Source organism: Drosophila virilis, chromosome 4, assembly GCF_030788295.1.
Source record: "Drosophila virilis strain 15010-1051.87 chromosome 4, Dvir_AGI_RSII-ME, whole genome shotgun sequence".
Classification (NCBI taxonomy): Eukaryota; Metazoa; Arthropoda; class Insecta; order Diptera; family Drosophilidae; genus Drosophila; species Drosophila virilis.
The window spans coordinates 27,042,063-27,060,658 of NC_091546.1; the positions used below are offsets into that span (position 1 = coordinate 27,042,063).

Consider the following 18,596-nt stretch of genomic DNA (forward strand, 5'->3'; position numbering starts at 1 on the left):
TGTTTAGGGATCGATGTGTATGGGTGTATTTGTCCGACAAGCAAAACTGCGCACAAATGTGTTGTTTGGTTAGTGATATTATTCATTTTAAGTTTGGTCACACTGTTTGTGCTTTTATAGTACAGTTTTTATTAAAACTAAACGCAAAGCTGAAAAGCAAATTTGTACGGAACCAATGCTGATCAGATTTCTTATATAATTTATGGCAGTATTAAGAATATATAAAATATAAATTATATCAAATTTGAATTAAAATTGTGTTTCATTTTATATTGTTTTTCATGTACATATGTATGAAAGAGCTCTGAACTAAAACCAGTCCCTGATATGCCTTACAGCTCTCGCTGTTAAGGCGATCACATCTGCTAATTGCATTTGTAAAGCTGTTATTATCCAATATGTTAACTTAACAGAGACACATAAGTTTTTTGAATAAGCAAGCTGAGCAAGGTTTCGCCAGGCTGACCAACGTGCATAATTGGAAAATAATCATGGCAAATTTTCGATCAGTATTTAGGGGCTATTCTGTTCCACCAACCTGCCTTATCGTGCATATTGTTGTGCTCTTTCGGTACATTGACAATAATTTCAAAATTGATGATGTGCACATAATAAAGTGTCAAATATCAACACACATCAGAGCATTGCGAGACGTGCAGCATCATCATCAGCAGCAGCAGCATCAGCATCAGCGAAATGGACTGATGCTGGGGTTCGGTGAGGGTGAGTGTTGGCCAGAGGGGGTGGGCAAAGCTAAGTGTGCGGGGTGCAGAGTGCAGGGTGCGGGGTAATGGCTATGAAGACAGCTTCAACTGCGACAACCAGCAGGAATAAATAAACCAAACGTGCGCTGTACCCGAATAAAAATAAAATAAGAACGATCTAGCTGAGAGTGCCTAGCTAGAAGATACCCTATAAAAATGATTTTTAAATGAAATATCCGAACTATAACATTAAAGTTGAATAGTTTTGATTGAAAAAGGGCGAGCTATCGAGAAAATGAAATACTCACGAATGTATGAACCCAAACTCTCAGTTTAGTGTGCCAAGCTGAAATATGCCATGATATTTGCGTTCCAACTCGATAACTATCGATATTGCAGAAATAAACTTGGTTCGCCCCGATATCGGATATCGATAGAATCTTACAGATAGACGATAGAATCAGGAACTATTATACCCATGATTCGTTCTCTATTTTCAATGGATACAGGGTACAAGAAGTAGCACTGCTGAAAGCAAAAAACGACTGAGAAGAAAAAACAGCGAAAAGAAAATTGACAAAATTGATTGAGCGCACGAAACAGCACACGTTGGCAGCAAGGTAGGCGGGGCGTGGCCAGGGGCCAGGGGCCAGGGTGGCTGGATGTCAACATTGAAAAGTTAACGCTTGTCATACGGCCAAGCACCTTGAGTAACTGCTGGTGTTCCCTCTGTTGGCGTGCATTTTGATCAGACAATTTTTCACCTTTAAACAATTTGGCCCTCAAGTTGCCTGTCGTTCGAATTATTTATATATTTTTTTATTGTTTTCCTTCCTCCCATTTGACATACCATTTAATCTATTTTCGTCAAAGCTGTTTGCATACTTTTAGCCATCAATGTTGCGGAGCTGTGGCTGGCTTAGCTGCAAATATGTTGCACAGAATATCCATAAACTAATCTTCAAAATATGAAGAAGCAAGGAATCAATAGATATGCTCACAGTATGTATAAATCGGCATAAATAACTAACTAGGGATTTTACTTGATTTGCATAGCATCAACTACTAAAATTGGGGTTTCAAGTAAATATAATTTATTTTTATATAATAATTGCTTTTATCACTTTAGCACAAAGAAAATTGGTATGCTAAGTTCTAGGAAGAAACAAAATTAAAATATAGACCCAAAACAATTTACTTAAAGCCTGACAGCCACACTCGTAAAATGGTTATTTAGGTTCTTGAAGAAAGAAGACATTTTCTTAGCGACCTATTTCTTTCACTTTCCAACTTCCTGTTTGGCAAAGGTTACAGATTCAGTTGTAAGAAGGTGGCTTTAAATGCATTTCCAAAGCTCTATATAAAATATTAATGTGTACATGTTTCACGAATTTCGCCAAATGAAGCACACAGGCGGAAAATGAATGGAAAAGTGATTTAAAATTTAAAGCCGAATAAAACCAATAAGTCTCTTACTTGTATATAACGCTACCCGGCGTTGCATAGTCGGCTACGCCTGGAGTATGCGTTATAAATAAGAGTTGGCAACATGTGCATTTGACTGATTGCTAATTAACGCTCATTTATTTTTGCCTTTGTTTGCCAGAAGCTTTGTTCCTGCTACCGTTTGCTGTTCGAGCTGCATGAGTCGCACCTGTCTTTCGGGCTGGCAAGGCGCATTTTTCTTCTGAGGAATTTTCCCTTTGTTTTGCGCTGGCATTTAATTTATTTTTGGCCCTGGCCAAGAAAACAGCCGATCCCAACGACATCGCACATGAGTAATTTTTGAGCCGAAATTTTGGCCTCAACGCGCCAAATCCTGGCATCCTACCTATAAATACTTGACATGGCTACAATAGCTGCCGTCTCTGCACGTGGCAACTTAACAACAACAAAGCGGCAAACACACACTGAGCGAAGAGTATGCTCACACCAAAAACAAATACTGCCGTAATCTACTTTCTTCAAACACACTTTTTTAGCGCAAAAATTCATAATCACAAGACTCAAAGACTAAAAAATAAAAACGCATGAGAACTTCTTCAACTTAAATTATGTGTTTCGTGCTCAAGTCTCTAACAAAATGTAATAAGTATTTTGTACATCAATCAAGTACAAATGTCTTTTTTAATTAAGTTGAACTTTTTCTTCCGAACGATTGTTTGTAATCACAAAACTCAAATGCAAAACATAACGATGATAAAACGACATTTTTAAGTTCTATTATTTCAAGGAAGCAATTTCCAGTTTCAAATATTTTGAGCCTAAATTAAGTACATTATTCAAAAGAATTGGTAAGCACAAAATTAAAATGCAAAAGCGAACAACGTAAATAAAACTTGTACGCTTATTTAGAGTATTTAAATTCTCAGTTCAAGTATGTTTTACCTAAAATAAGTATACATACTTTCTTAACATTTTTTGCTTTTTACGCATTTTTCGTGCGTTAAATTTTCATCACAGGCATTTTGTACTTAAGTAGGTAAATTTCGATATCAAGTATAAATTCTAGATTGTTGAAATATATTTGATAAGAAAACGTACTTAAAAGGTATATCGTAATTTGGTACCTGGTTTTTCTCCAAGTGTTCTACCCTCTATTCTGGTTGCCCTGCGTAGCATACGTGCAGGCGCATTGCCCGCATGCCTCGAGCTCTTTAGCTCTCGAGCAAATGACATTTAGCATGTGGCTCTTTTTGGGCCAAAGGAGAACTCCCCGTTGCCAATCTACGTGACTACCGCCTGGGTCGTCTTACCAAATTAGATTTACCCCCCTTGCACTTCAAACCCCCTACCACTGGCAAGCCAAAGCGTGGCCCATGCCTACACCCAACCATAATTAATATGCACGATATGTGGCGTTAAGTTGTGTGAAAATTACTTGTGCGTTGACGTGACGCGGCGCAGCTCTTGGAAAAACCAGCGCAAGCCATTTGCCAGCCCAGTTCGTAGCCTATCTCTTCACTTCTTGACGCTGGATAATTGTTATTCGATTACGAATTTTCTCTAAGTATTCAGTAATTAGTTGTTGATCATCAGAGCAGGCGTTCAAATTAGACAAATTAATCAGTATGATATATGAATATTAAGCTTCGAATAATAAATTATTGAGCTGTTAAAATCAATTGTTCAATTAAGCAAAGCTTGGCTGTTCTTTTTCTTAGTCAACAGAAATATAAAATTCTGAAAATAATTTAGAGTTTCCAAATAGTTCTTCAAATATGTAAAACAGGAAGCCCAAATAATGCTAGTTAACTTAATATAAATACGAAAGTTATAGTTTTCTTTTCCTTCCTCTCGTCAAGTACAGGGTATACAAGAAATCATAAGATCATTGACCTAGTTAAATAGATCTACAATTGGGTGAGCACACATGCGAAAAGATCATGTGCGCCTCGCGAAGAATTCAGTTTATATGAAAAGTGACAAACGGCGCACACTTCATATAAATATTTATGCCACAAAGGCATTGAGTAGAGAACGCGCCTAACAAAATCCAGGCAAGAGAACAAAAATCGGGACTAACCGATCTGTAGATGCTCTGTTCACAAATCTGAAGCACAAACAAAACTTTAAATACAAAGAAAAGCTGAAAAGCAAACGAACAAGGCAATATGAGTATCCCTCAAAAGTTTGTTATTTTATTTTTTGGGCAACTGGCTTGGCTTAAGGCTCGCCTCGCTTCATTAAAACCGCCTTTGAACCAGATCGGCTCAAAGGTACGCCATTCAAACCCACAGTACTGATTCTTCTACCCCAAGCTGCATTATTTTAAAAATATATTCTTAAATAACATTTGCTTTAATTCTGCCTTTTAAAATGGCACTGAAATATGTGCATTCACCTAAAATCGAAGGCATATGTTAAAACATTAATTTTTTAATGACCTTTGTGTTTATTACTCAATTTTTATATTATCAAGCTTACATAATATAAAATTATTTTATTATTAATTTTTGTATTTATAATTTGCTTGTCGTATAATTCTTAGTCAGTGCATAAACCAAAAATCAGATATATATATAGTGACATATCCATAGTCGCACCCACCCTTTAACATAACTTAGCACATAAGCATAAGCACAATTATAAACATTTCTAATATTGTAAACAAAGAGCCTGGTGATAACATCGACATTGGTCAAGATCAAACTGTCCCCCTTTGGTAGACATAAACAATTCACCCTAAATATCACGCCACTGTCAATGTTCCCATCAGAGTACTATCCCACGCATAATTGCTGACGCAGCTCAAACTTCACTCAATTTTGACTCAAACTCTCTCAAAGCGAAGTTTGCTAAGCGACCGCAACAGTTAGATAAATCAGTTCATATTCGGGAAGCAAATCTGAATGTACTCAACAAAAGTAGCCGTTAAGTGAAAATAATAAATTGAAATATATTTTTTTATAGTAACCTAACGTGCAAAACTTAATTGGCGCAGCCGGTAGGATACGTCGGGAAAAATTAAAGATCGCTAAAGGATAATTAATTCCCAGATCTAACGCACAATCGCGACCGAAAGTGTTGTCGGAGTGTAATAAAAATTTTCTCGAATACGTATCCGCACAAGAACCTTCGGGTCATTAGTAGCTTAATAATATTGACCCTTTGGGCAATAAAGCTACTACAGTTAATAACGACTGGCTTTGCATATCGTTTGATCCCTGCAATACGTTATTACTGAGTCTTTTTAAGACACACACACAAAAAAAAAAAAAAACATTTAACCAATAATCCATCACAAACTTTAACCTAAAATAAAAGTGCAAAATCAAAGAACAATAAAGTTCAAACCTACAAACTCAAAACTATTCAAAAAAAAGTGTATTACACCAAGATGACAATGGAATTATCAGAACAACACCTCAACCAGGCCCTTTCACAACTTAGACAGGTGCCAAGCTTTGACGGATCAACGGATCAACTAAACGCCTTCATTAAAAGGATAGATTACATCCTACACCTGTATCCAACCCGAGATGTTAGACAACATAGCATCTTATACGGAGCCATCGAATTGCAAGTCACAGGAGATGCTCAGAGAATATCACAAAGGACAGCAGCCAACACTTGGCAGGAGCTGAGAAACGCATTGATTGAAGAATACAAAGTGCAGACACCATTTGAAGAACTCCTTCGACGCTTATACAACACGAATTACCAAGGAAACGTCCGTAAGTTCATCGAGGAGCTCGAGAATAAATCTTTTGTTATATTAAATAAGTTAGCACTAGAAAATATACCTAGCAATACAACCCTTTATACAAATGCTATGAATAACACAATCAAAGATGTTATTACAAAAAAATTACCAGATAGGCTTTTCATGATGTTAGCCAGACACGACATTACGTCGACACAAAAACTAAAGCAAGTAGCTCAAAGAGAGGGATTATATGAAAATAGCTTTACTGAAAAACCTAAAAATAATAATGTTCAGGGAAATCCAAATAACAATCGTAGGAACATGGGAAATTATCAGCAAAATGCTAACCCAACCACCATTTCAAGTGGTTATTCCAACACAAATCAGAGTTATCACGCACAAAATAAACAGCACAATAAGTCCGAAGACAATCAGAAAGCTCACCACGAGTTCCAACAGAAATTAAGTCAAGGTAGATACCAAAATCCCTTAAACTACCAAAATCAGTCCCATTCACGCTTGAATGCACCAAACCCTCCGACTAAACGTCAAAGAGATAGTAACAGTGGGCAGATGAAAATGGATACATCCGAAAATTTTCATCAGCAAGCCTCGGAACAAACAGAAGAAATCCATTCATAAAATTGATTATGAATGACGAAGTTCTAAAATGTGTCATCGACACAGGTTCAACCATTAATCTAATGAAAACTAACCGCTTAAATTTTCCAGTTTACAACGAAACATTAAAGGTTCACACCATAAATGGTGTTATTGAATTAAAACAAAGTATACGATTAGGAGCAAGCAAAATTTGTCCGAGCAAACAAAAATTCTATATTCACGACTTCTCAGAGCATTATGATGTTCTGATTGGGAGAGAATACCTTGAGGCATGTCAAGCAAAAATAGACTATGCACAAGGATCCGTAACCTTAGGAGAATTTAACTTTTGTTTTAGATATAACGACGAAGAGGTCGAAGAGGACATGACCGCACAAGAGTGCCTTGATCCACCCTCAACAGAGGACAGACCATTTAACTTCGCTATTAATAATGAATTAATAGAAAACAATGAGTTTAGGCTAGAGCACCTAAACTCAGAAGAAAAAGAAAAAATAAAAAAAGTTTTACATGAATTTCGTGATATCCAGTACCATGAAGGTGACAATTTGACTTTCACTAGTACAATTAAACACAAAATTCTAACAAAACATGAGGACCCAATTTACAAGCGTCCATACAAATATCCTCAAATATACGATGAGGAAGTAAATAAACAAATAAGCGATATGATAAAACAAAATATCATACGTAAATCCAAATCCCCTTACTGCTCACCAGTAATAATCGTTCCAAAGAAAAACGATGCATCTGGAAAGCAAAAGTTCCGGTTAGTCATAGATTACCGCAATCTCAATGAACTAACTATTAATGATAAATACCCTATCCCGATCATGGATGAAATATTAGACAAACTTGGAAAATGTCAATATTTCACAACCATTGATCTAGCCAAAGGCTTCCACCAAATCCAAATGGATCCTGGTTCAATTCCCAAGACCGCATTTTCGACTAAACATGGCCATTACGAGTACACTCGCATGCCATTTGGTCTTAAGAATGCACCTGCAACGTTCCAACGTTGTATGAACAATCTCTTAGAAGATTTAATTTTTAAAGATTGTCTGGTCTACTTAGACGACATTATTATTTTTTCCACTTCATTGGAGGAACACATTTTGTCGCTACAAAAGGTATTTAAGAAGCTTAGAGAAGCTAACTTAAAACTACAGTTGGATAAATGCGAGTTTATGAGAAAAGAAACTGAATTTCTCGGTCACATCATCACAACTGAGGGTATAAAACCAAATCCCAACAAGATACAAGCAATTGTCAAATTCCCAATTCCAAAAACCCCAAAAGAAATTAAATCATTTCTAGGATTATGTGGTTTCTATAGGAAATTTATACCAAATTTCGCTAATATAGTAAAACCATTAACACTTAAATTAAAAAAGGGAGCAAAAATCAATATAAAAGACAGAGACTACGAACTAGCGTTTGAAAAGCTAAAAGTACTCATAACATCCGACCCAATTTTAATATACCCTAACTTCGAAAAACCATTTTCATTAACTACAGACGCGAGTAATATGGCAATAGGGGCCGTCCTTTCGCAAGAGCATAAGCCTATATGCTATGCAAGTAGAACTCTCAACGAGCATGAGTTAAATTATTCAACGATTGAAAAAGAATTATTAGCAATCGTTTGGGCCACTAAATACTTTAGGTCCTATCTCTTTGGTCGACAATTTCAAATCCTTAGTGATCACAGACCACTCGTCTGGTTAAATAATATGAAAGAACCTAACATGAAATTACAAAGGTGGAAGATCAAGCTAAATGAGTTTGATTTCCAAATTAAATACGTCCCAGGAAAAGAAAATTATGTGGCAGATGCTCTGTCCAGAATTCAATTAAACGAAAACTTCTTAGGCGAAGATACAATTAGCACAAGAGCAACAATACATAGTGCTCAAGAAGACAACAGTAACCATTTACAAATCACAGAAAGACCACTTAATTATTATAATCGACAAATAGAATTTGAAAAAGGAACCGAGAACGAAACAAAAGTTACGAATTACTTTCACAAAACCAACATAAAAATTACGTACAAAGACATGACTAATACGCATGCCAAAGAATTAATAACAGAATACTTATGCACAAAGAAAAGTGTGCTATACTTCCACAACGAAGCAGATTTTCCAATTTTTCAAGAAGCCTACTTAGAAATAATAAGTCCAAATAATTCAACAAAGGCAATGAAAACTAGTACAAAATTAATAGACCTTCAAACATACGCAGAATTCAAAGAATTAATATTAAAAAAGCACAAAGAATTATTACATCCAGGAATTGAAAAAACTATTAATTGGTTCAAAGCAACCCACTATTTCCCAGATTATCAAAATTTAATTCAAAATCTAATAAATGAATGTGAGATTTGCAACATCGCAAAAACAGAACACAGAGATACAAAATTAACTTTCGAAATAACTCCGGAAATCGCTAATATCCGAGAAAAATATGTAATGGATTTTTACATAGTAGGAGATAAACAATTTTTATCTTGCATTGATATCTATTCAAAATTTGCATCATTAATAGAAATAAAAAGTAGAGACTGGCTAGAAACCAAACGAGCTATATTACAAGTGTTCAACCAAATGGGTAAACCCATCGAAATAAAGGCAGACAAAGACTCAGCTTTTATGTGCACAGCTTTACAATTATGGCTAAAATCAGAAGCAGTAAATATTAATATAACCACTAGTAAAAATGGTATATCCGACGTAGAACGATTTCATAAGACAGTTAACGAAAAACTAAGAATCATTAACAGCGACTCAGACGTCGAAAATAAACTTACAAAATTTGAAACTATACTCTACACGTACAATCATAAAACAAAGCACAAAACGACTAACAGAACACCAGCGGACATATTCATATATGCAGGTACACCAGAGTATGACACTCAAGCTAATAAAGAAAAACTAATAAATAATCTCAACAAAAAACGAACAAATTAAGAAAATGTTACACTATATCCAAACTTAAACACCTGAGGACAGGCACTTTTCTAATGGTTGGGGGAGTGACATATCCATAGTCGCACCCACCCTTTAACATAACTTAGCACATAAGCATAAGCACAATTATAAACATTTCTAATATTGTAAACAAAGAGCCTGGTGATAACATCGACATTGGTCAAGATCAAACTGTCCCCCTTTGGTAGACATAAACAATTCACCCTAAATATCACGCCACTGTCAATGTTCCCATCAGAGTACTATCCCACGCATAATTGCTGACGCAGCTCAAACTTCACTCAATTTTGACTCAAACTCTCTCAAAGCGAAGTTTGCTAAGCGACCGCAACAGTTAGATAAATCAGTTCATATTCGGGAAGCAAATCTGAATGTACTCAACAAAAGTAGCCGTTAAGTGAAAATAATAAATTGAAATATATTTTTTTATAGTAACCTAACGTGCAAAACTTAATTATATATATATATATTTATAATATATTCTTAAGTACTTTGCTTTTCTTATTCCATTTTTAAAACATTTAAAAAGGAGCATATAACATAAACTGCGTGCACATACAAAATTATTGAAGATTTAATAATTGATAGTCTAACAAATAAACCGATTTGATATTTATCGACACTCGTTATGCCCACTTTTGGGCATTTTGAATAGATACAGGGTATATACTTGTGAGAGACAAAGAATTTTAATGCTCACCAACTGGAGGAAAGAACTTTTTGTCTATTTGTTTATGTGATTGAAAACAGTTTCCAATTTATAAATAGCAATTGGAAATTGTACAAAATCGGCGTGTTAATTCAGTGCGCATTTGTGTATAGAGTGAAGCAGTTCGTCTGTGGTTGGGATTGTGATAGACAGGGTTAATATTTTTCTTGTGGGCGTGGCAATGCAACTACTGCAAGTACTGCAACTGCTGTTGCTGCTGCAATCTTTTGGCTGGCTGCAAGGTATTTGAGGCACTGTTTGCTGAGCTTACTTAACACAAGTCTCCTTAACCACAGCGCGTCGTGGCTTCGGCGCCGGCGAACAGGATTGGGGCTATGTGGAGGTTCGCAAGGGCGCCCACCTGTTCTACTGGCTGCACTATACGACGGCTAATGTTAGCGCATATACGTCCCGGCCGCTGGTCATTTGGCTGCAGGGCGGGCCCGGTGTCGCCTCCACAGGCTGCGGCTGCTTCGAGCAGCTGGGCCCCATCGATATTGAGGGTAAGCCGCGGCCCAGCAACTGGGTGCAGCATATGAATATCCTGTTCATCGATAGTCCTGTGGGCACCGGCTTTAGCTATGTGGAGCCGCCGCTCGGTCGCTATGCGGAGCATAACAATCAAATAGCACGCGATTTGGTCACACTTATGCGCACATTCTTGCGCCGTCATGCGGAATTTCAGCGCGTGCCGCTGCACATCTTCTCGGAGAGCTATGGCGGCAAAATGGCGCCAGAATTTGCACTCGAGCTGCAGCTGGCCAAGCAGCGCGGCGACTTAGAGTGCCAGCTGCTATCGGTGGTCGTGGGCAATCCATGGACGTCGCCGCTGGACAGCACCTTATCCTATGCGCCCTACTTGCTGCAGCTGGGCATTGTGGATCACGATGGCTATCGGAACATATCCAGAGTGGCCGCCGAGATAGCGCAACTTGTGTATGCGGGCAAGTGGTTGCAGGCGATGGATCAGAGCATTCAAGAGGTCGTCGAGACACACACCGGCGGCGTGTTTCTCTACAATACACAGCGGCGCGTTCATGTAAATGATGTCTATCGCTATGGCGAGGATCCCAAGCTACGTGAATTTATGGTCAATAATGTGACACAGGCGCTGAATCTGACCCACATGTCCGAGTGGATGGTACAGAATGCGACGGTCTTTATCAAGCTGGGCAGTGACATCTTTAAGCCAGCGGTGCACATAGGTAAAACGTGGGAGCAAAATTCTAAAGGGGCGCCGAAGATTCAATACCCTTGCAAACATGTAACAATTAGAGGATATTCCATCCAACAGAGAAGTTCGTAATTGTGCAGTTAGTCTGGAACTGTTGTCTAGGAAAAAGCTTTGCATTCAAAAATTTTATTTTAGACCGATTGTTCCGGATTGTTAAGGAAACTCTAATATTTAACCGATTATTCCTATGACAGATATATGATAAAGTGGACGATATTGACAAATACACACCCTGCAACAGTAAAACGGACCTGAGACTGATTACATTAGGATAAAAAGAGTTATCAAGCAAAAGCTATACTGAACCTGTTGATGCCTGTTGATCAAGAATATATTTTATAAATATTCTTAAAATACCCTCTTATTAAGCTGCTTCTTCTTGAACTAATCTCAAATGCCTTACAGTTACCCGTCTGCTAAATGAGACGCCGTTGCGCGTCGGCGTCTACTCGGGGATGCTGGATCTGCTGTGTGCCACGCCCGGCACCGTTAACTGGATCAATCGGATGCAGTGGAAACGCAAGGATCAATATGTGGGTGCATCACGTCGGCCTGTGCGCATCAATGGCATGCTGGAGGGCTATGAGAAGCAGGGCGGCGGCTTTAGCATGTTTTGGGTCTATCGAGCGGGGCATCTGGTCCAGGAGGATAATCCGGCGGCCATGTCGCATATTCTGCGTGAATTTACTGGCTTTGGATAATGTTTTTCATGTGTGTGCCTCTGTGTGTCTCTTGGCAATAAAGTTTAAGCTACACTCAGAGAAAAAAGCTGTTACAAGCTCAAGTGTAATTTTTGTTCTTGAAATTCCAGATAAATTTCCTAGAGAAAAATTCTTAAATTAAGCTATGCCTGACTTTAGAATTGTGCATAATATACCAATAAAGATAAGACAAAGAGATGGATTTGAGTGTAAAATAACGAAAAATATTCTAAATGAAAGCACCACATTTACTAAAGTGAATTTTGAATCTTCTTCAAGAAAGAATTTTGCTCGCAGTTAAAGAAATTCCACTCTAGGCTGACAATATTTGTACATAATTTGAGTATAAAATTCTTGGTTTTATCTTTACGAAGTCGGTTATTAAATGATTTTATTCTGGCTGGCAACTTGGCTTAAAGTGAAGTATCCAGCAGCTAGCGTCTAGACCAAAATGTGGCAAACAATCTTTTAACAATTTACTGGAAATTAACTCAAATTCATGTTCTGTGCTTGTGCTGGCTGCTTACAATGCGGTCTACCTCAGAGCCCACAGACAGACAGACGTCGGGGTAAAACCCCTGACGACTTCCTTTCCGCAACCCATGCCTATTGCTGTAACGTTTTACAGGTGCACCGCATCAATTTATTTTCCACACAAAAGCCTATTAAAACTCGCACACACTCACAGACACACACTGGAGCCCTCCTGATGGGCGGGCAGTGGGTGGCAGCTCAGGGGGCTAACTAAATGGTTGCCAAATGGAAACACTTAACCTTTTTTTCAGCTTCTTCTTTTGCTTTTACCATTTTTTTTCTGCTGTGAGAAAAATGAGCAAAAGTTGTGGTTGAGTGGAAAAGCTGCTGCTGCGTTGTGTCTCGAACCGCAGCAAAACAAATTAATTAAAAACTTAAAAGTTTTTCTGCAGCCGAGCAAGAGATGAGTACGAATCAGTGGGAGGAATAAATAGAGTGCAGAGAGGTAGAGAAAGAGAATATCGTAAATTCTTATTGCTTGTCCACTTGGATTCGTCAAAAATTGAAGTGAAAATTGATTTAGAAGATAAAAACATGTTGATATCTCCCGAATATGGTTTTAAAAAGGTCTACAAACTGAAAAGAGGTTTTTAAATAAATTTTAAATGTTTTATTTAATCAATTTTAAATGTTTGCATATCGTTAGAGAATGAAAATGTCTGGTTATGGGAAAGTTATTCCATTCTCATTAGTTAAACAAATAAGAATTCACGAATTATCCAAAAGTAAGTCGAAGCCAAATGATAGGTATATATTAGGTTATAATTAAATATTTGGGAAATCTCTCCTCGCACGCCTTGTTGGTTTAAAAATGTATTCTTTGGTTTAAAATGTATTCAAGCAGTATAAAAGAATATCTCACTTTCACATAAGCCTTATCATATTTTTTTCAAATCCCGTAGCATTTATTTGTACAGTTTATCCTTTGTTTTACAATCCTAAAGTGGCTATCGGAAATTTTTGCGACTAGAATAAATCTTTTCCTACTGCGAGCAAACATTTTTTTCAATCTCTTGTCTTGAGTAAAGCCAGCAAAAGGGATGCCTTAAAGCTGTATGTTACTGTGTGCTGATTATTCAAGTTAAATTTCTTGATTCCAGCTGGAAAGTAAAGACATTTTTCAGAACTGTTTCCAATCCAGCTCAACAACATAAAATCCGGAAAAATGTTATTTTTTGCTTGTAACATTTGTTAGAATGAGTTTTCTTATTTTGTTCTTATTTTCTTGAAAAGCAATTAACAAATGTTTTTCAAGCAAGTCAAAATCAAGAAGCCATGCTGACTTCTCTGGTTTCTCACTCCCCTCCCGCATCGCCTCTACACACCACCACCACCACAAGTTTTGCTCGACTCGCATTTGAATGTTTTTGACAACGCGAAGGAGTTGCCAGTGCAGTTTTAATGAGGGCGCCACCTGGCTGCGGCAACGTTGACGCCTGTTGACAAAGGCTGCTGCCAAGCAACCGCAGCCCCGCAAGGGAAGGGCAGGAAAATCAATTTGCACGCACACACACACACACACACACACACACGGATGCACACAGCTGACGCTGGCACCGTTGGACAAAACCGAAATTGCCAGTTGAATGCGTTTTCGATTGTCCATTAGCAGCATCCAACTGCAGCTCCAGATTCAGCCGCTGCTCCTGCTCCGACACCAGCGCCAGTTTCAGCTACAGCTGCAGCTTCTGAGTATCATGGCATCAACTCATCCCCATTTTTTGCTGCTGCCTCGTGCCAAAAGTCATTTTCGAGCAATTGGCTGGGTTCGCTGACTGCCAAAGCAAAGCCAAGAGATAAAGCTTTAGAGAGGCAGAGAGGCAGGGATAAGTATGTGTGGGACGATGTTGGTGGGCGGGGGTGCTGTGCATTCACATGCACAATAAATTTGCAACAGTGCAATGGGCAGCGACCACGCCTCGCTTGCAGATGCTTAGCAAGACGAGGCCCATACGCCCCCGAACTCACACAATCATACAACACACACACGCCCCCACACACTTCTGATTCACATTCAGATCGCCAGCAATGCAGTCGAGTGCGAAATTGCAAACAGCAACAACAAAACGACGCGCTGAAAAGTATGCAATGACATAGGGACAACCACCACACAGACATTGTATACACCAAGGGTTACTCGAATAGGACAAGTTGAAAATAAAATTTGAGAAACGACAGTAGCCAAAACTCAATAAAAATCTTGGCTGGATACACACTTGTAATATAAATATTAGCCACCTCTGTTCTTGTTTTATATACGTTTCAAATAAATAGATATATTTGTATGATGCATACAAACTTAATTTCAATAATATCATGAGAGAAGTAGTAATATGTGTAATCTTCTTAAAATTGTATATTAATATACTATTATTATTATTATAGCTTTTAATATTAATAACATAATTATTATTAATATTTTATCATTTTTTTTTTTATATTATTTATTTTATTATTATAAGTATTATTACTAGTCGAATATATTACTATTAAACTATGATACTTACACTTGAAATAACTCAACTTTTTAAAGTCCCTATAAAACCAACATTTAAAACAACCAACATCTAAATAAAAAGCTAAAATAACCTATAGTTGCAAAAATAAAATCTTCTTTAAATCTTTCGCTAAGGGTGCCTATGCAACTGAAGCGCACTGTTGCAACAATCAGGTTTTAAGTGGGGTGCTGCCAAATGGTTTTTAGTCGGTTTTTGCAGTGCTGCCAACCCATTTGACGCTGTTTTTTGTGTCATTCAATGTCTACCTCGTAACTCGTCCCTCTTTGGAACACTTTGTCGCACTGTTTGGCCCGTTATGCGCCCTGTCTTGTTGTTTTTGCCACCTAAATTACAAGTTTTTCATTTGTGGCTTTTTCAGTTGACGCCATAATATTTTACACTTTGCCGGGGACGACCTGGCAAACCGCAAAAAACACTGAAAAAACTCAAAATTGCTTAACAATAGTAATTTGCAAATGATGAGCAAATAGCTTTAAATGTTTTAAAAAGCTACATGCAACGCAAATTGTTTTACTAACGTGTAAGGAGTTAAACGAAGGAAATCGTGAAATGATGTAAAACATTATGTAACTTTTTTGGTGCATATTTTCTCTAATAAGTTTCTCTGTTCCTTTATAATTATTACTTTTTCCAAAAAATAACTTAATATTTATTCAATTAAGCTTACTTTTCTTAAATTATATTTTAAGTATTCCTTAAATCTTAAAATCCCGCTTCTCATTGCGAGTACGCTTAGAAGTATCTCGACCTTTTCTAAACTTTTTCTGCACCTTGTTCTGAGTTTTTTCTTTTAATGAGTCTTACACTATTTAGCTTTTTTCCCTTATGTATCGAATTTGTATGTCCCATGTCAAGAAATCCTCTCAGTTTTCTCTTACACTAGCAGAAAGTCCAATTTTTTGCAGATACTTTATAGTTATTTTTTTCCTTTCCTTATCTTGGCTTAGATCTATGTATTGCTTATATGTTTCAATACCTTTAGCAAGTTTTTCATTTTAATAAAAGTTTCTCCCTTTCCAAACATACTTACATTTACACATAGCATACACAACCCATGATTCAAATAAAATACATTTAATTTGGCTGCCATTTTATTCACAGTTTCAACTAAAAGTAAATTCACACTTGCTTAACAATGGTTAAATACTTAGTTAGGTATTAAAGTTTTGTAAGCAAGCAGTATTTTTTAAATACTCACATATATATACCAACAAAAAGACGCCTAGAAACAACAACGTTTAAAGTTTTACACACGCAGAAAAAAACAAAAGGAAAATTCCAGATAATAAATTAGGAAATTTCTTGCTTACATTTTTAGAAGTTTTTCGCATGTCTAATGAATTATGTACATTTGACTTAGGTTTAGGTGAGACAAGTGAAATATTAAATTTATACAGCATATGTTTGGTATTTTTATTTATCCTTTTACATTTTTTTTTTGTTGTTTTGGTATATGTACTATGTATACTATGTATATATATATTTGATTTATGGGATTTGAGGGCGCGAGGAGGGGGCAGCTCTCTGTCTTTGACGCACAACAAACATCCGCTATATTCTAAAGTTAGTGACAAATGCTACTAGTCGATACATATATATATATATATATATATATATATATATATATATATATATATATATATATATATATATATATATATATATAGCTCATTGGAGCGGACAACCATGGGTCAGCTTCTTTTTTGAGATGTGCAAAGATATTTCAAAGTAATAAGAAAAGCGCAAAAAAAGTTACAGCAAATAATAATATTATATAGCTTTTTCTTTCCAAATTCTTTTAAATTATAAATAAAAATTGTTTTCTAAGAATTGTCCAGTTTGGTTTTGATTAAAATCGTAATTCGAGATTTATTTCTGCTTTATTCTTTTTAGGTCAAATATCCGCTAAATTTTGTAGTTAAAAAATATTGATTTTAATTTATGTAAAAAACATATAGATAGTTCGCACTGCATGCAGGGAGGACTCTTCTAGCATACAGATTCCCAGGTTTTTTTATAGTTAGCCAATTTCTAGTTAATTTTTTCCTAGTTTTAAAAATATATGCTGTCCCAATCCCATTCCTTGAGCGAATAAAAAGTCTTACAATTAAATTGTAGGAATCTTGAATATAAAAATTTTGGTGATAGCATGAAAACTGAAGCTTCAACAGATCCTTTAGAAGTACAATCAAGCGAAAAAACAGCTGATCTTTAAAGGGAGCATTCACTGTATACTATATGATTTCTATAAATATTGTGAGAGCTCCATGTATATAACTATTTATGTATATAGGCTTTTGCCTAGGTTGCCTTAGCTTGCGTTTTGAAGTCTCCATTTCTCCGGGCAGCTGCTGATCCTCGGGCCAGCGCATCACCGTAGCTCCTTGCCCAGCGTCATTAGCTGCGACTGCAAGCTGCTGCAGCTGCTCGGGTCTTGGCTTCTCCTGCCCGTCCTGCTCAGCTGAACGGCAGTCCAGGCCAAGTGCAATAGACCCATTAACAGGAACCCAGTTGGTTGCTGTTGCAAATCGAGTGCGCAACGTCTGGAGGCAGCATCTGTGCGTGTGTGTAGCAAAGCAGAAAGAAAGTAGAAAACGAAACATATTGAAAGCGGCTTAAGTTTGTTTTACGTTGAATCCGAGTGTGTGTGTGTGCGTGCATGTATGTGTTGGGTTATGTGTGTGTGAGTGCGAGCGGTGTGGGTTGTGTCTGTAGCACCCGCTGGTGAAATTAATCTTTGAATTAATTGCTTGTAGCTTAGCGCAAAGCATTAATAAATCGTGGCGCAGCACAAAGCAAACAACAACAATGGCTAATAAGGTGAGCTGCTGCCGCCTGCCTCCTTCAGTCTCCAGCGTTCTGCGTCCTTTTTCCACTAACTTTGATTTAATGCTCCACCGTTTATCATTCTAATAGCGTGCGTGTAATGTATCCCAATCCCCAGCGGTCTCCTTCGCATTTGTTTTAGTTGCAAAACAATCAGGCTAAGATTTGTATACCTACTCCAGCAGGCTGTGTGTGTGTGTGTGGGTGCGTGGTGTGTGCGGTGTGCGGGTTGACCAATGCTTATTTTAGCATAGACTTTGGGCTAATTTTTAAACAAACGTTCAGCACTTTTGCAATGGTGCGCCCAACTAATGTGCGGCTCTTAATCAAATGAGTTATTGATTACACACATTGGCGAAAAGGGAAAAGGCCAACGGATCCCTTAAGCGTTCCAATGCTTTAGAAATTGTTGAACACAAAGGGAACTAACTGCCGTGATTTGGACTTGAACTCTTTTGTCGTTCGAAAAATATAGAATCGTTTAAAATTGAAGCAGAAACTCACAACACATCGAAAACAATAAAGACGGATTGAGTTATACATTATTCACTTATTTTCCGTACGTGAGTGTGAGTTTTTAAATCGGATAACATTTGG

General features: G+C 37.2%; 2 protein-coding genes across 3 annotated transcripts in view; one reads left to right on the forward strand and one right to left on the reverse strand.

The window, feature by feature from the left end:
• The first annotated feature begins 10,172 nt into the window (after nucleotides 1–10,172).
• LOC6634265 (retinoid-inducible serine carboxypeptidase) lies at nucleotides 10,173–12,301 on the forward strand. The gene is made up of 3 exons (XM_002057511.4): nucleotides 10,173–10,427; nucleotides 10,482–11,390; nucleotides 11,825–12,301. Exons 1-3 carry the CDS (start codon nucleotides 10,367–10,369, stop codon nucleotides 12,118–12,120), a joined length of 1,266 nt encoding a protein of 421 aa, XP_002057547.2. The 5' UTR covers nucleotides 10,173–10,366; the 3' UTR covers nucleotides 12,121–12,301.
• Nucleotides 12,302–16,845: 4,544 nt separating this feature from the next.
• beat-Ib (beaten path Ib) overlaps nucleotides 16,846–18,596 on the reverse strand; it is a 189,186-nt gene continuing 187,435 nt past the window's right edge. For both annotated transcript variants that reach the window (XM_070208878.1, XM_070208877.1), the window contains exon 10: nucleotides 16,846–17,729. In XM_070208878.1, the coding sequence (XP_070064979.1) occupies nucleotides 17,545–17,729 (185 nt within the window). In that variant the 3' untranslated portion in view covers nucleotides 16,846–17,544. The remainder of the gene's footprint in view (nucleotides 17,730–18,596) is intronic.